The following is a 17,009-nucleotide window of genomic DNA, read 5'->3' as shown; positions in this document are numbered from 1 at the left end:
ATAAACATAACCAAAGTACAACGTGAATTATAGATCATTGTCACTGTAAGCATTTGTCTGGGCTCAGTCAGACAAATGCTAATCAAATCTTGATTTGGAATCAGTTTAATTACTGAGTATAAAGAGCATCCTCATTCACTAAACTTGGATTCTGTGTTTCTTTGAAGGCTCATTGTATATATTTTGCAAAAGTTTAATAGTTTTTTCTGACATTAACAAGAGCAGTCTTATTTAAGGCAAAGCAGCACGCCATCACCATAACATGCTGTGGGAATCCTGCAGTGGATACATATACAATATGATGATATAATGTGGTATTGTAAAACAGTGTTGCTGTCTCCACAAATGATGACCAAAACACACTGTCAAAATAATGCAGCATTTAATTGAATACTATCTGAAATGTTCATCATTAGCATGCCTTCCAATGAGAAGATTGGTTTGATTATTGAGGTTTTCACCTGCACACTTCCTGAGGTTGTGCTGTCATCAGCTGCTTCAACAATAACTTCAAGTTGTGGTAAAAGCTGAAAGCAACCAAAATGGTTTTCACTTTATCTCCATTAAAGCCTCACACTCTGTCTAAAATCATATTCTCTTTGTATACCCACAGAAGGTACACCCACTGTTAGCATGCCACGGGATCAGACTCTTTGACCTCATACAATTTTAAATACAGTATTTGATATTATATATTTTGTTCCAATGCAAAACAATTATATTACAATGCAAGAAAGTATGGATTGCAAGTTTGAAAGCTTGTTGATTCATGACCACATGCTAGCAAGTAAAGATGGTGAGTACAGTACTTTTACATACTTTTTCAGGTCAGACAAAAATAGAGTGTTAATGTCATTTTCTTACGCATCAGTTTCACATGCACTTGACAACTGTGTTGAGCTGAAACATGCCTGTGTTCCATCCAGCTCCTCCTCCACAGTATTTGCTCCCTCTCCTCTTGCTCCTTTCCCTCTTCATTATCACCTACACTCTGCTGTAGGCTTTTCTTCAGTATTTGTGATGACATGACTAACAGCCTGGCTGGACGTTTGGCGCCATAAGAACCGGACTTAATGTTCATGTGTTCTTTCTGAGACCACAGTCACCTGGCGCCAGGATGACTACTGTGACCCTGCTTCTGCCATCCATCAGTGTGTGTGTGTGTGTGTGTGTGTGTGTGTGTGTGTGTGTGTGTGTGAATACATACCTCTAATGACTCATCAAACTATTGTGCCAGCTGTAGTGGAATGTTATTTTTAGCCAAAATGTGGCCCTGCCTCTTCTAAAGGAGTTTGGGGCATTGATGAAGGTCAATGGATAAAAACAAAGAACAATGATTGACACTTTCAGCTGTCAGAAGTGTTATTATCAAACAAACAGTTGCACCATGCTGTTATTCTCAGTGATTGATGAGTGACTGAGACACAGGGGCTGTACATTACACCCACAGGTTTTCCCTTCAAAGTAGTTTAAGGTTCCATCAGGCATGACAAATTTATCACAATGTAATTTAGCTGTGCTCTGTTCTTGAAGCATATTTGATGATGTCACACAAAACATCTTATTCTATTATTTTATAAATGATGTCAAAGCATTTTTAAGGGATGTGTAAATGGTTGCTTTGCCTTTCATTTTGTGATATGAAAGATATGAATATACCAGAAGTGTTATTTTTAGGGCCTGCCCTGTCTTTTCTTGTTGACTGTAAAGTGCGGTGAACAGTGTCTTCTCGCAGCAGGAAATAACTTCTGGATCAGTGTTGGATTTGGGTCCCTTAAAAAATCTTGACTTTTTTTTTTTTTTTTTTTTTAAATGATAACCACGTTTAGCAAACCAAGTATCCCAAGCTCTTATCCCCCCTTTTCATGTCTGGCTTAGTCCTTCTCAAGAAATGTGGTTGCAGCTTATCACAGATGGCGTTCTCATCGGTTCTGTCTGATAACATTGTATTTTAGATCAATCCGGGATCTAGGCAGTACAGTAGCCAGTAATGCCAGAAGAAAGTCAATCAAATCATTCTGACAGCCCTGCAAAGTGAAAAGGATTAAATGAACCATGTTAATGTGTCATAGCTGCCCTTGGGAGATATTTACAGATTGGCAGCCTTGAATGTGAACCCGCTCACAAGGAAAATAATCATTGCTTAGACTCCAGAGGGATGACAATTTTCACAGCTGTGTCCAGATGTACTTACATTGAAGGAAATCTATCAAAATAAGACCACAGCTTTTTGTATTTTGTGAATTCAGGTATGTTATACATGTACTGTAGTATGTGTATGTGTTTTCTATGGCATTTGTGTGCATGAGCATATTTATCTGAACCTGCTGTGCTACATGAGCTGCTACATGGGCTTTCATTGCAAAGCAAATGAAAGCCCTGTGGTTTGTTTGGCCAAATAAGGAGAAGAGAGTGATATGAATAATGTCTGGCTGGCATAGGTCAGCACTGTTGAGCTGAGGGAGTATCCTCATCACAGTGTGTTCTTCTGTGATGGGTGTCAGTTACAGCAGCTTCAAACCCGCTGGAAAGAAGCATATTACAAGTATATTTCCGTTAAGTCTTGACGTGCAAAAGGGATCAGCTTTACTTTGTCCTATTTTGGTTTCCCTGGGAGGAAATGGGTTTGTCTGCATCTTTAATATGTTTGCATAGTTTATTTGCATTTGTGTGCACCCATTCTGCTTAAAAAACGGAGAGGAAATCTTGACCACATAGATACAGCTCACCTAGAACTGACTGGCAAACATAGATGCCCTGATGTGATCTAGAGCTGACATGAGCAGTTGTGAAAGAAATTGTTAAAAAATGCTAAACATTCTCCAGTACTATCTTCTCAAATGATAGGATTTGCTACAGTACTTACAGTAGCTTTGCCATGAATCATTGTAACTGGAACATCTTTGGATTTTGGCCTTTTGGTGGACACCGTGGGTTTTTTAGCAGAAATGATGGCCGATCAGTCTGGTCTGCAACCAAACCACCACTAACATCTTCACTGAAGATATTATCATACACAAAGTAGCTAACCCCACTCTTTCCTCCTTCCTCCCTTTCCTCTTCATTGTTCCAACTGTTAAACAGAAGCAAGACGTTCTCAACCAAGTAAGCCTCAGCCCGGTGGGCTCTGCATGCTGTGTGGTGTCTGTGTTAGCAGACTGCATGCACATTCTGTCCACTAACATAACATAACCCAGTCTTATCCACTACAGATGGTCTGTCACCCTGCCAGAGGGGAAAAGGCCAAAGTTCATGGGTCGCTGAGTTGAGTGCTACCATGCACCCACCACATGGCTATGTGAGGGACATCTGGGGGGATGAAGCATTAAATTTCTGTATTCAGCATTATGGCTCAGGAATGTCAACACGACATGTTTTGCTGTTTATATTGCTTTCTTTCCATTGTTTTTTTTTTTTAAGCCATTAGGCAGGCACCAAGGTTTCATCTGTGTGCAGCTTCCAGCGTCTCCATCATGCCCGTGCTAACCTTAAAGGGATAGTCCATGGTGATCAGTTGATTGGTCTGACAGACTTTGTGCTTTTGACATTTTTACTGACCTATGAAATCTATTGACAATGATTTCACTTTAATGGCTTCAAACCATATTGTCATTAAGCTGTTACTTTCAATAAAATACTGGCATGTCACCCCAAATCAATGCTGCAGACCTTCATTTTAGGGCAGATCAACTTGAACCGAAATGTCCATCACATTTTTCTCTTTTTCATTGCTGTAATTAATTAATTGTCCACCTGTGGTTGGTGTAAACTTCAAATTTAGCCTCAGCAAGTCTGTTAACCTATTTGCTCTTTCCTTTCCCACGCAGCCCATTGATTATGAGGGCTTCCAGCTCTTCATGGCCACTTACCTGGAGAATGACATCCCAGAGGAGCTGTGTCAGCACCTCTTCACCTCCTTCAAGAGCAAGACAGGAGGCTGCTCTCCCGATCACTCTCGTGCAGGAACAAGCTTACTGGGTAGGCTGTTTGTATTTGCATAGTTGCATTTTTTTTAACACCGCTGGTCCTTCTGATCACACTTAAATTACAATCCATGACTTTTCATGTGGCCCTGCAATCGGCTGGCGACCGGTTCAGGGTGTACCCCGCCTCTCGCCCATTGTAGCTGGGATAGGCTCCAGCCCCCCGCAACCCCGAAAGGGATAGGCGGTATAGATAATGGATGGATGGATGGACTTTTCATGTGAGTGTATTTCGTTTTCTCTGCTGTCACAGAATTATACAACTCAGCAATGGTTCAGTGTACGCCATTCTCAATGAAAGTTGTTGGGCTCAACACAAACATGTCAGGCAGATCTTTACTGGAGAAAATAACTGTTTCATCCATGCAGATTGACAAAGTTTTCAGTTTGCACCTGATTTAGTGCAGTTTTTTTCTTACTTTTCACTTGTGTGTTCTTTCTCTGTCCATAAGCAACAGATAGTGTCAGATCAAAGTAAACCAAAAGTACCGTTCAACAGTAACATTGCTGTTTGGTTTTTCCTTTCTTTTTTTGGGGGGTGGGGGGTGGGGTGGGGGGGGGGGCAGTAAGCAGGAAGTCAGACACAGGTATGACAAAGACAATACGGTCAATTAAAACAAACAAAGAAGAAACAAACAAACAAAACAACAAACAACAAGATTGGACAGGCAACATGCTCCACTAGTGAAACACTCCTGATGGGATATGAAGCCATGTGGAGGACGGAACAAAACCACGGCACAGTCAGAACGCAGTGTGGCCATGCCCGGTGGAATCCAGAGATTAGCCATGGTCACAGCACTAAAGTTGGCCACTTGGCCTTTACTTGCGGAGTTTGCAGTGTCTCCAAGTTCAACATTTTTTTTTCTCAGTGTCCAGTGAGAAAACCTACGGATACAGATAAATCACAGTAGTGGTTACTCTATTTGATTGACAAGTCCTCCCTGTGAAACACCACAGTACTGAGCATTAAAAAGCAGAGATGATCACACTAATCCAGTCTCATTTTCTCTTTGAAAATGAGTCCACATTTCCTCCCTGTCTTCACACTGAAAAGAGCAGAACACAGCACTCTTAGGGTGTTGTAGGTCTCTTGCAGCTCCCCCTGTGCAGTACGTAAACTGTGTCTGCCTCCATCCCTCCATGTGAGGGCTGTGTGGTCGCTGGCACTGGGTTCTGCCTGTCTGCTCCTCACTGCAGAGCAGCTGAGGAGACAGATGGACTGTTGAATTAGAAATCTATTTCTGTGGTATAACGCTTGTAAAAGTAAGATGCCAACAAGTGTAGAGAGGCTAAATGTGAGTGACAGCAGGTCACTTTGGATGGGAGCACTGGTGTTGAGAGTCCCAATGTCCCAGTTAGTTTAGTTTGTGATGTCCCAGCTTTGCCTTCATCCGGAGATGTCAGTGGCATGTCGTCCCCCTCACTCTCAATATCATCCTTCTAATCTGTTTTCATTGTGAACTATGTAATAAATGCAGAAATGGCAGTAAAGCCACCTTTATATTAGCACTGTATCACTCACAGACTGTGATGTATTTACTTTGAGAAACACATTTGTGCGCACATGACGGTTGCCCCATGTATCCCTCACTCCTCCAGGGGTTGGTTATTTTTGCGTCCTCAAAAAATAAAGGTACCCTGTGGAGTTTCCTTGAAAACAAAGGAAAGTCATGCTGACGTACAGTATTCACCAAAATGCATTGTTTGTATCCTTGGTGTCCAGTAAATGTGTGGAATGCATTTTTTCCTCATAAAACACCTGCAAATATTCTGAAAACTTTGAAACTTTCATTGTTGACATTCATATTTAAACAGTCTCTCATAGTGTGTTGGTGCTTTGCTCCACATCTTTTCACATTACTACGACTAGTAGATCAGTGAATAGTGTGGAACCATTGACAGGGCTGTATGTAGCACATGTGACAAAAAAAAGGTAAAAGGCTTTTCCATAGTGCTACTAAACATAAAAAACTCGACAAGATACTTTTAATGGTAAGGGTTCATAAGATACAGTTTAGCAGTGGGGGTAGTTTTAGTGCTATAATTAACAATTATTTTCATTAATGGCTTATATGTCAATTATGTAACTGATTATCTGTTTTGTCTGAATACAGTGAAAATACCATTCTAATTTCCAGAGCCCAAGGTCATAGCTCAAAGATATTCAGTCCACCATCATACATGACTAAGAAAAAAAGCAAATCCTCAGGAGCTGAAATCAGAGAATGCTTGGCATGCTTACATACATAAGGGATAAATCCACCTACAAAATAGTTGCTGGTTAATTTTCTGTCAGATGACTACTTGATACAACTAATCTGTGATCTTCTTCTGCTGTGATCTCAACATTAACACAATGGTAATCCACTCCACTGCCACGTTCAGACAGTTGAGTCAGACAAAGAAAAGAAAAATGATACACCTGAGGTTTATCAGGGAGTTTATGGTGGTGTCCGTGTGTTCAGATTCAAGTTCTCATTGACAGAGCCTGCACTGACACCTGGTGGTAATCTTTAATAACATAACAAGAACCAGCTGGTGACTGTCCGGTAATGTTTTTATTATTTTATCATCCTTCATCTTGCTCCAGGAGGTCTTTATGTCTGAGGCATGCAGTCAGTGGAAAGAGATAAGATGAACAATCTTGTTCCCTAACGTATCAAAGAGGTCTGTTCTACGTCTGCTGGTAACAGTTTCTGTTGTTCCTGCAATTGAGGGGAATTGAGGATCCAAAATTGAATGCACACAGATCTCAGATACTATACACTACATACAGTACAGAACATAAAAAGTAGTCTTTTTTCACTGATATTCACTCTTTCTTGCTGCGACTGCTGCTGTCTTTTCTTCCCTCTTGAAACAATGACTGACTGCAGAAGCCCGTTCCATTGACGCAGGCATCTCTATTCAGACTGAAGTGGCCTGTGCCCCCATTACAGGTACCAGAGCAGGCTGACCATCCCATTTCATCGGGGTGATGTCATCTTAACAGGACAAAATCCTGCTGACTTTAACCCGCTCCCTTTTCGGTGTGCTCTTGTTGTGGTGATGTGAGTTCATGGTATTTTTGCTGTGGATCAGTGGATGACTTGACGCTTTGTGAATGGTATGTGTGTTAGGTTTTAATGCAGTGTTGTCATTTTTCCTGCTTCCTGTCCCTCTGTGCACCCTGACTTTTGTATTTAGATTGTTGTGAAGTTTGGCAGTATTTCTACAATATTTCTTATGTTGCTTCCTACAATTAACCAACTCTTTGTGCATCCAATATTGCCTCCCCTCATCCTCCACTGTTTCCATAATTTCTGGTCACTCTTTCTCAAGCTCCTTCTTTGGTATTTACGCCAACAGGGATGAACGGGAAAAGCATCCTGTCTGCAATGGGCCGACACACACCCGAGCATTCCAGTGTGATGAGCACAGCAGGCTCGGGAGCCACCACCTCGCCTTGTTCATCTCGTTCCTCCTCACAGCGCTCAGGGACAGGGGCCCATGCACCTGGTGGGCCCCACCGATCACCCTGCACCCAGGTCAAAACCTCAGAGGGCAGCAGCAATGCTCTAACCCCCAATGCTGGTCCTGCCAGGTCACCAGTGTCCCCTAAACTTTCACCAGGTTAGCTACACTGACACACGACTGCATTGTAAGGTTGGCAGTAGTGCTTTGACAGATAGGACCATAATCAGACTCTGTCTGATTATGGCCCAGTCTGACAGTATTTTCTTTTGGCAATGACAGGCGTTCCTTTAGCGCACATACATAGAGCATGTCAGTGTCAAACCTGTGTTGCACAATTGTTATTATTATTATTATTATTATTATTATTGGTTACAAAACCCTACACTAATTTGGTAAAATTCAATGCTGTAGATAAGCACATCTACATGGTATCATAACCGTCAGTTTTCATTCCACGATATACTACTGCAACCCTGTTAAGAGCTGTATTTACTGAAGGGCAACGGGAATCATACAGTCAGTTTATGATTTGGTAGGATGTCGTACATGATACAATATTCACTGATAGGCACCCCACAATATTTTTAACAAAGTTGCAAGGAAAACAAAGTGTGACTGTAAAAATAAATAAATAATAAAAAATGCTGTTTTTAATCTTTGAACCTTGGAAACAGCAATTGACAAAATATTCTCATTGCAGTGTGTCCTTACTTTGTGTTTTCGACAGCCACATTTTGCAGCCTGCTTATTTGATTCATCGGGAAACTGGCGGAGTGTGGGGTCAGTCTTGACATTTTGGAGAAGTGTATGTCAGCCTGATGCAGAGCATCCTTGCTTTTAATATCTCTACCTGGCAAGGACAGTTGACTTTACTAAATAGAAACACGCTGACCAGGATTACTGAAACGGGGAAGCTAGGCCACCAGCAGAAGCTAATAGATGACCTTTACAGCACAGATGTGTGCATGGTAGCCTTGTCAGTCATTAGTTACAAAACACACCTCCTCCACCTTTAGTTTGAGTTGCTCACCTCAGGGCGACATTATACAAGACCCTTTGCAAAGAAAAGATCTACAAGGGTTTCTTTATCCCAAGTGCAGTTAATGTGGTCAACAAACTGTGCAACGTGGATATGAATGATCTGACTGTTATATAACTGAGACATCTTTGTTCTGTGATGTTCTGATGTGATGTTCTTATCTTTTACCTTTATTTTGTCATCATCACTCAGTCTGTAATGTAAATACTGCTTAGTCAGCCTGTTCTCCACCACTCTGTTTTGTCTTTATCTGGTTTACTGGGACCAGAGTTCTCTAAATCTCTATTCATTCCTTTAATTTCACCAGAGGAACCACAGTGCAGTAGAAAGAGTGATAGGTTCTGTGAGTAACTTTGAAACACTTGTGCTGTACTTCAACAGAGAGGAGCCACTCTGAGAAGCATTTGTCACTGCAGAGGAGCCCGTCTCCCCAGAAAGGCTCCCCTGCGCCATCACCCCAGGTGGTCTTTCTCAAGGACATTGTCTGCTACCTTTCCTTGCTCGAGAGGGGGACACCGGAGGACAAGTTGGAGTGTGAGTGACAGGGATGGGGGATGTAGGTGGAGGGTCAGCTCCTCTCAGGGAAATCAAGAGGGAGCAGCTGTCATATACAATGTGTGCATGCGCTCAGGCCACTAATACAGCTTGTCTAGTAGCATGGCAGCTCAGGTTGACAGCAAGAGTAATGAGGCTGTTCCCTCCTTCTCTGGCTTCGTCCTCAGGGCCTTCAATACGGTGCTTAAACCTCCCACACAGGGCAGGTCAGTGACATGCTTAAGCCCTGCTGTGCCCAGTTGACTTCTTTAGTGTCTACTGCTATATTGGAGCACACTGACAAGGCTAATCTCTGCTAACTGGTCCCCACGCCCCAGTACAGAAGTAGCACGCTCTACTTCTTTAACCCTGCGGCCATCTGGAGCGAGTCCAAGAACAAATGTTACAGCTCCAGAGAGCAACTAATTATCTGATGGTATCTGAGTCATCATGGGATCTCTGTTCTCTCGTTTCCCTCTAGTCATGTTCCGGCTGTACGACACAGACGGCAACGGGGTTCTGGACAGCTCGGTGAGTGGCCTCTGTCTCTTTTTAAGTTTGTATCTCCCTCTATTCTCCCTCCCCCATCCTCATCTCTCTCTCTGTGTCTTGTCTCTCTTTGCCCTTTGTGCAGCACATCTCTAAGAATAGAAACCTGAACAGTCAGTGACAGCAGTTGTGTTTACATGAGGTCATTTGTAATGGTTCTGTTCATTTGACATTAGCCATGTGCTTAAATGATCACATAAACAGACAATGTCTCCTGTGAATATGTATATAGGAATGAAATACGTAGTACACATACAGACTTTGTACACATTGTACTTTACTATGAACACTGACTTTCATGTTGACTAAAAGCACATTATTCACATCACAGGAAACACTTTTACATTTATTACACCTGTCATCCATGTTTGAAATGTTTGGGGGGTAAAGCTAGATAGACTGTTTTGTCTTGTGTCTTTCTTTCTGTAGGAGCTGGATCGCATCATCAATCAGATGGTGCATGTGGCAGAGTATCTGGAGTGGGATTCGACAGAGCTGAGGCCGGTGAGCAAACTCTCAACTGTGATAAAGTCTGACACAAAGCAGGAAGAGAAATGTAAACAGGCCCCTCTGTGGAGGTTTTGTCAGTATTTGCTCACCCTTAATGCCACCTGAGAAGAGACAGGAAGTGGATTTTAGTTTCAAAAACCACAAAATAGCTTGAAATAGCTTTCTCAGCAAAGTGCTACAAAGGCAGAACAGGCTTGTTAGAGGATAGCCCCTGTTCTCTATAATAATATTAAATAAATAATAATATTAGAGTCCTACTTTGAACTGTAGTAGTCAGCCTATAAATTCCCTTTGACTTTTCTGTGGAAGAATTCACTTAACAGTCACAGTTTGTGCTTTGGTTTTAAGGACAACATATCTCTGTTACTTCAGATACTGAAGGAGATGATGGAAGAGATTGACTATGACAAAGATGGAACAGTCACACTGGAGGAGTGGATCAGAGGAGGCCTGACCACCATCCCTTTACTGGTCCTGCTGGGAATGGATACGGTACATATTAGTTTGTGTGTGTGTGTGTGTGTGTGTGTGTGTGTGTGTGTGTGTGTGTGTGTGTGTGTGTGTGCGCGTGTGTGTGTGTGTGTGTGTGTGTGTGTGTGTGTGTCCATGTATTCCACACGTTGTGGGCACATAAATCTGTTTACACAGTCACATTGTGCGGACTTGCCTTCCTAATGGGGACAAAATGCAGGTCCCTATAATGTAAATCGTTACATGTCAGGATGAGGACTGGGGTTAATGTTAGGGTGAGGGTTAGTGTTAGGCAAGTAGTCGTTGTGGTTAAAGTCTCCTGGAAAGTCTATGTAATGTCCTCAAAAATGATGGAAACACAGTAGTGTGTGTGTGTGTGTGTGTGTGTGTCAGCAGCACTGACTGAGATGTAGCTTATTTCCTTGGGTGCTGTATATTTTCGAATCTATGTACAGTAATTTCTTGTTACTTATTGACTGATACTGTGATAGCTAAAATCTGTGTCTGTGCAGTGTCCCCTTTATTACGGTGGCCGACAAGGGCAAACGCGCCGCAAACGGCAAAACGCTGCAAACACAGGAATGATGCAAAGCCAAAAACACACAAACAAATGAAATAAATGCAACAGAAAAGCGCTGCAAGAGAAAAATGCTGCAATCACAGAAATGAAACAGAAGCAAAAAGTTACAAACACACAAAACAAATGCGAAAGAAAAATGCTGCAAATATCAAAACACACACAACCCCAAAACAACTGCAAGAGAGAAACGCTGAAAATTCACTCCACAAAACGGAAGTGCGCCAGGCCACTAGGGGGACTCGACCTGAGGGATGGACTGGTCCTGTAGGACCAGACCATAGAGATATAAAGAGTAGACGCCGCATCGACCGCCATTGCCTATCGGCGCTGACCAGCCGTGTGGCCGCTGTCTTGGACCGGTCAACAGCTCCACTCAGTGCTGTTTGGCAGGCGCAAAGAAGTGCCAGCGCATTTAATCCGTCGTAACTCTCTGAATGCTAAACTGATTTTCACGCGTTTTTTGACTCAAACGTCATACATGTAGCTATGATACAGGACAAATGGTTCGGCGTATTTTAATATTCATATGGGATGAACAGTAATAGAATATTCTGATGTAGCCTAGACTGTAAACACACACATTACACACACACACACACACACACACACACACACACACACACACACACACACACACACACACCAATATATGATAGAGAAGCAGAGTGGCAGTGAAGTCAACTATTTTAATAATTTGAAGAGACAATATATGATTAGGCATTAGAAATATAATGTGTTCATTAGTCCATATTTTGTTTATATATGTAAACATTTATATATAGCCTTTGTGTGCCATTGTGATAAATAAACTGTAAAATAACGTATGTTAACGTATGTTCTGAGTTTCTGTTGCCACGGTTACTAACTAGCATTTGAGCCAGCGCAATAATTTAGAACAATCAGGCTATTTGACCGGACCTTTTTTATAGGTGTCCTACAACACTTCTTAATGGACACCCTGCAGCCAATCAGAATCGAATATTCACCCAGACCATGGTATAAGATGGATTAAATGCGCTAGCACTTCTTTGCGCCTGCCAAACAGCACTGAGTGGAGCTGTTGACCGGTCCAAGACAGCGGCCACACGGCTGGTCAGCGCCGATAGGCAATGGCGGTCGATGCGGCGTCTACTCTTTATATCTCTATGGTCTGGTCCTACAGGACCAGTCCATCCCTCAGGTCGAGTCCCCCTAGTGGCCTGGCGCACTTCCGTTTTGTGGAGTGAATTTTCAGCGTTTCTCTCTTGCAGTTGTTTTGGGGTTGTGTGTGTTTTGATATTTGCAGCATTTTTCTTTCGCATTTGTTTTGTGTGTTTGTAACTTTTTGCTTCTGCTTCGTTTCTGTGATTGCAGCATTTTTCTCTTGCAGCGCTTTTCTGTTGCATTTGTTTTATGTGTTTGTGTGTTTATGGCTTTGCATCATTCCTGTGTTTGCAGCGTTTCGCCGTTTGCGGCGCATTTGCCCTTGTCGGCCACCGTACTTTACAGCTCTTTATTAACAATTATCTTTGATTACAAGTGAACATAAAACCATGAGGATACTGGGGCCCAAAGCACATAGCCCAACAAGTTCATACAGCATGGAATTTTTTTTATTTTTTATTTTTTTAAATTTTTTTATTTTTTTCAATTCAACTGCAATGAGAAAAGTTGAATTATTTGAAGTACATGAAAGTAGACAGAAAGCTGGTGGAGCTGTGCTTAGCTTGTAGATGCTTCTTCAAATATGAAGTAGAGATCATCACAGCTGAAACTTATGAACCAGGCTCAGTTTCCCTTTCACCCACAAATTCAAAATAATGTGAACACTACATGAGGACTGTCTTCTCTGCCATCTTTGCTTGCTGAGCTACACATTGGATTGGCTACCTCCCAGTGCGCAGCTACAGTACCACTTGTAATAAATAACTGATTATTTAAATTGCAAAACGAATGCACTACATTGCTTGTTACAACAAAAACAACAAAAACTAAATATGAGGACTCTAATGCCCCCAAACACTGGTTACTGCTAAGCATTGGCAAAATGGCAACGTATTTTTTATATTCTTCAGATTATTACTTACTTTCATGTCATAGATTAGTACTTATATTAATGGTTGCTTGATCTGCTTTTAGGCAGCACGGTGGTGCCGCAGGTAGTGCGCATGCCTCACAACAAGAAGGTTGCCGGTTCGATCCCCGGGCGGGACCTTTCTGTGTGAAGTTTGCATGTTCTTCCCATACATGTGTGGGTTCTCTCCGGGTACTCCGGCTTCCTCCCACAGACCAAAAACATGCTCATTAGGTTAATTGGTGACTAAAATTGCCCCTAGGTGTGAGTGTGAATGGTTTGTCTGTATATGTTGCCCTGCGATCAACTGGCGACCGGTCCAGGGTGTACCCCGCCTCTCGCCTGTTGACAGCTGGCAACCCTGAAAGGGATAGGCAGTATAGAAAATGGATGGATGGATGATCTGCTTTTAAACATGCACCATTCATAGTACTTAGATAATGTGCACGCTGAGTTGGATTGTTGTAAATTTGAGAATTGTCTTTACTGTTTGGAGCAACAGTGATAATCAAAATCAAATAGACAAGGCGGTTCCACTTGAAGGATACATTCAATGCTTCCTCTATCCTTGTTGTCTCCTAGAATGTACAGGAAGATGGGCAGCATGTTTGGCGTCTGAAGCACTTCAACAAACCAGCCTACTGTAACTATTGCCATACCATGCTGCTTGGAGTTCGCAAGCAGGGCCTCTGCTGCTCCAGTGAGCCTCTGTGTCACTCATCTCTGTGTGTTTGCCTGTCTGTCTGCTTTGGTGCTTTTCTCTGTCTCTTAACATCTCTTTGTCTCCAATGTTTCTCCTCCTCTGACTTCCTCTCCTTTCCATCTCTGTCGTTATCTCTTCATCTGTCCATCTGTCTTTATCTGCTCTCTCCTTTACTCCCTGCGTCAGACTCCAATTTAAGTGGTTTGCTCTGCCTGAGTGCCTCTGAGTCAACAGTGTTTTTCAATTAAAAGTCCTCACAGTCATCCTTTAAAATCCATTAACAATGTCATCACATGTAATTTCATTATTGATTGAATTCTGCCAAGAAGCAGTTCTCGAGGCTAATGTTATTGTCCCTGTTAAATGCAAGTCGTCACTTGTCTGAAATGATCTTTAATGTGGTAACCCTTTTATTAAACTCAAAGGAAACCATGTTTTTAGTTGCAGCTATAAGACAGGATGAGTAAGTGTGAGAAGTTTAAGATGTGTTTAAGATAAGGGTTATGTATGTCGACCATTTTTGAGGCTGGTTTGTGATGTGAAGTAAACTGTGTTACTGTAAGAATTATACAAACCGCTGTCTATTGTTGTTGTCCCACAGTATGCAAGTACACAGTACATGAACGATGTGTGTCCAAAGACATTGCTGCCTGCATCAGCACCTACGCCAAGTCACGTAGACACACCAACGTAAGTACAAACACAATTCATGAAAGGGTTCATTTTGCACACAGGATGCTGTGCTGATAACATGGACTGATGCTGCTGGGTAATGAGGCAGGAACACTGACCAGCCTGATCAGCAGATCCCCACTGGCTCATGGTCCACAGAGGAGCCAGGATCATGGGATGGTCTGTGAGATCATGCATCTTCTGTATTTTAGCTGCAAAGTGATTAGTCTTATTTCTCTGGCACAGGTCATATGCTGATCAGGGCCTTTAGAGCAGGGCTCCAAATTGCAAACATTTAGTCGCATTTTGTGTCCATTTTTGGAGACAGTGCTGCTAACTTTTCTCCCTGGGAGCATCAATGCGACTTGCAAATATGACCCATTTCTTTTGTTGTTGTTGTTATTGTTTTACAAACAACATTCAATCATCAGATCCATTCCCTGCTCAAGGCGTTTGTTGCTGTGCCCACAAGGCCCAATTTGTCCCCCTCTTCCCTAAGGAGAGTGAGACGCCGCCTGAACACAGCCAAGAGAGGTGACCCATGGCCAGATTATCATAATTTATAAAAAGTAGTTAGGATACAGCCATTTCATTGAGATGCGTATATAACACAGACCTACTGATGTGCATTCAGCCTACATTAGACCTGTTTGGTAGGAGTCAGCCATCTCTTTGTCTGCAGTGTAAACCAGAGAACTGTTAAGTAGCATCGTGCTTGGAAAGTCTGTGTATCACATCTACCCTCCTGTCCATACTCACGATCGTCCACATGAGATCTTTCCCTGGGACTACAGCACGTCTAAACATTATTTAATGAATACTCTGACAAACCTCCAAAGCTCAAGTTGTCATATCTCGTTAGTAATCAAGAGCTATAATCACATACACATCCTATTGTACAGAATGCCCACAAGTGTCACTGTACATAGCAGTAAATTTTAACTTTTGTACACAAATAGTCTGTACCCAGTAAGAAAGGGGGAAAGCACTGTAGTTTTAACATTGACCTTAATAAAGTGTTATCTTATCTTATCTTATCTTATCTTATCTTATCTTATCTTATCTTATCTTATCTTATCTTAAACTTTAATGGTTTCATAAGATCTGGTTTTTGGAGGTGCTGCAACCCCACTTTAAGAAGTCATGGAAAATGAGTTTCAGCACAGCACACTGGAAATTGTCTTGTTTCCAAAGCATTTATTGGTAATAGAATGAAGATTAATATGAATGATGAATGATGATGATGATGATGATGATGATGATGATGATGATGATGATGATGATGATGATGATGGGGAGGAAATATGGATAAGTTGCATTACACACTGATTATAGTGGTGCTCCTAAAGTGCTGGTGTGCACCAGTGCTGCTAATGGCAACTCTCTGCGTTATTATTATCCTGGTGTTATTTTTAGCTCTGTTAATGTATTTTTTCTCTCATGATAAACAGTGTTTAGGAGGTCCAGGTTTTAGTCATTACTTTATTTCACCAGTTCATTACAGTTAAAACTAACATTGCTCTTTATTGTTTGTTATATGTTTTCAGTAATGAATGAAAATTTTGCAAAAAACATTCAAAACCCTCAATTATTTTTACATCTTGACTTGATCACTAATTAAAAGTGCTAAAAATCAAACTATCAAATGCTAACTAGCATTAAATACAGACTTTCTGATCTCTCTCTTGCTCTCCAGGCTATGCAGCATGTATGGATGGAAGGTAACTCTCCGACCAAGTGCGACCGCTGTCACAGAAGCATTAAGTGCTACCAGGGCCTAACAGGCCTGCACTGTGTCTGGTGTCAGATCACTGTGAGTTGCTGCCGCATGTAGACACAGATAGCTCTCACCAGGTAACACTTCAGTCTGCAGTAGTCACATTCCACACTCTGTATGACCAATAGAAAAACATCGTAAGTAAGCAGTTACTGTATATCCACAGTAAGCAGTTATATCCACAGTAAACAGTTATATCCACAGTAAACAGTTATATCCACAGTAAGCAGTTATATCCACAGTAAACAGTTATATCCACAGTAAACAGTTATATCCACAGTAAACAGTTATATCCACAGTAAACAGTTATATCTACAGTAAACAGTTATATCTACAGTAAACAGTTATATCCATAGTAAACAGTTATATCTACAGTAAACAGTTATATCCATAGTAAACAGTTATATCCACAGTAAACAGTTATATCCATAGTAAACAGTTATATCCACAGTAAACAGTTATATCCATAGTAAACAGTTATATCCACAGTAAACAGTTATATCCATAGTAAACAGTTATATCTACAGTAAACAGTTATATCCACAGTAAACATTTCTATCCACAGTAAACAGTTATATCCACAGTAAACATTTATATCCACAGTAAACAGTTATATCCACAGTAAACAGTTATATCCATAGTAAACAGTTATATCCACAGTAAACAGTTATATCCACAG

General features: G+C 41.5%; 1 protein-coding gene across 4 annotated transcripts in view; it reads left to right on the top strand.

Annotated features, from left to right (window-relative positions):
• The window catches only part of LOC139339993 (diacylglycerol kinase beta), a 106,930-nt gene that overhangs the window by 31,393 nt on the left and 58,528 nt on the right, over window positions 1-17,009 (top strand). Inside the window, exons 4-14 of one of the 4 annotated variants that reach the window (XM_070975519.1) lie at window positions 3,085-3,105; window positions 3,828-3,978; window positions 6,863-6,925; window positions 7,335-7,598; window positions 8,863-9,015; window positions 9,497-9,546; window positions 9,994-10,068; window positions 10,447-10,566; window positions 13,761-13,878; window positions 14,483-14,571; window positions 16,250-16,366. In XM_070975519.1, coding sequence (XP_070831620.1) covers window positions 3,085-3,105; window positions 3,828-3,978; window positions 6,863-6,925; window positions 7,335-7,598; window positions 8,863-9,015; window positions 9,497-9,546; window positions 9,994-10,068; window positions 10,447-10,566; window positions 13,761-13,878; window positions 14,483-14,571; window positions 16,250-16,366 — 1,221 coding nt within the window. The remainder of the gene's footprint in view (window positions 1-3,084; window positions 3,106-3,827; window positions 3,979-6,862; window positions 6,926-7,334; window positions 7,599-8,862; window positions 9,016-9,496; window positions 9,547-9,993; window positions 10,069-10,446; window positions 10,567-13,760; window positions 13,879-14,482; window positions 14,572-16,249; window positions 16,367-17,009) is intronic. The other 3 variants (XM_070975521.1, XM_070975520.1, XM_070975522.1) reach the window with 3 other exon arrangements.

This window comes from Chaetodon trifascialis, chromosome 12, assembly GCF_039877785.1.
Source record: "Chaetodon trifascialis isolate fChaTrf1 chromosome 12, fChaTrf1.hap1, whole genome shotgun sequence".
Taxonomy (NCBI): Eukaryota; Metazoa; Chordata; class Actinopteri; order Chaetodontiformes; family Chaetodontidae; genus Chaetodon; species Chaetodon trifascialis.
The sequence above is the reverse complement of the archived record's forward strand: the minus strand, read 5'-3'. Positions and strand labels throughout refer to the sequence as shown.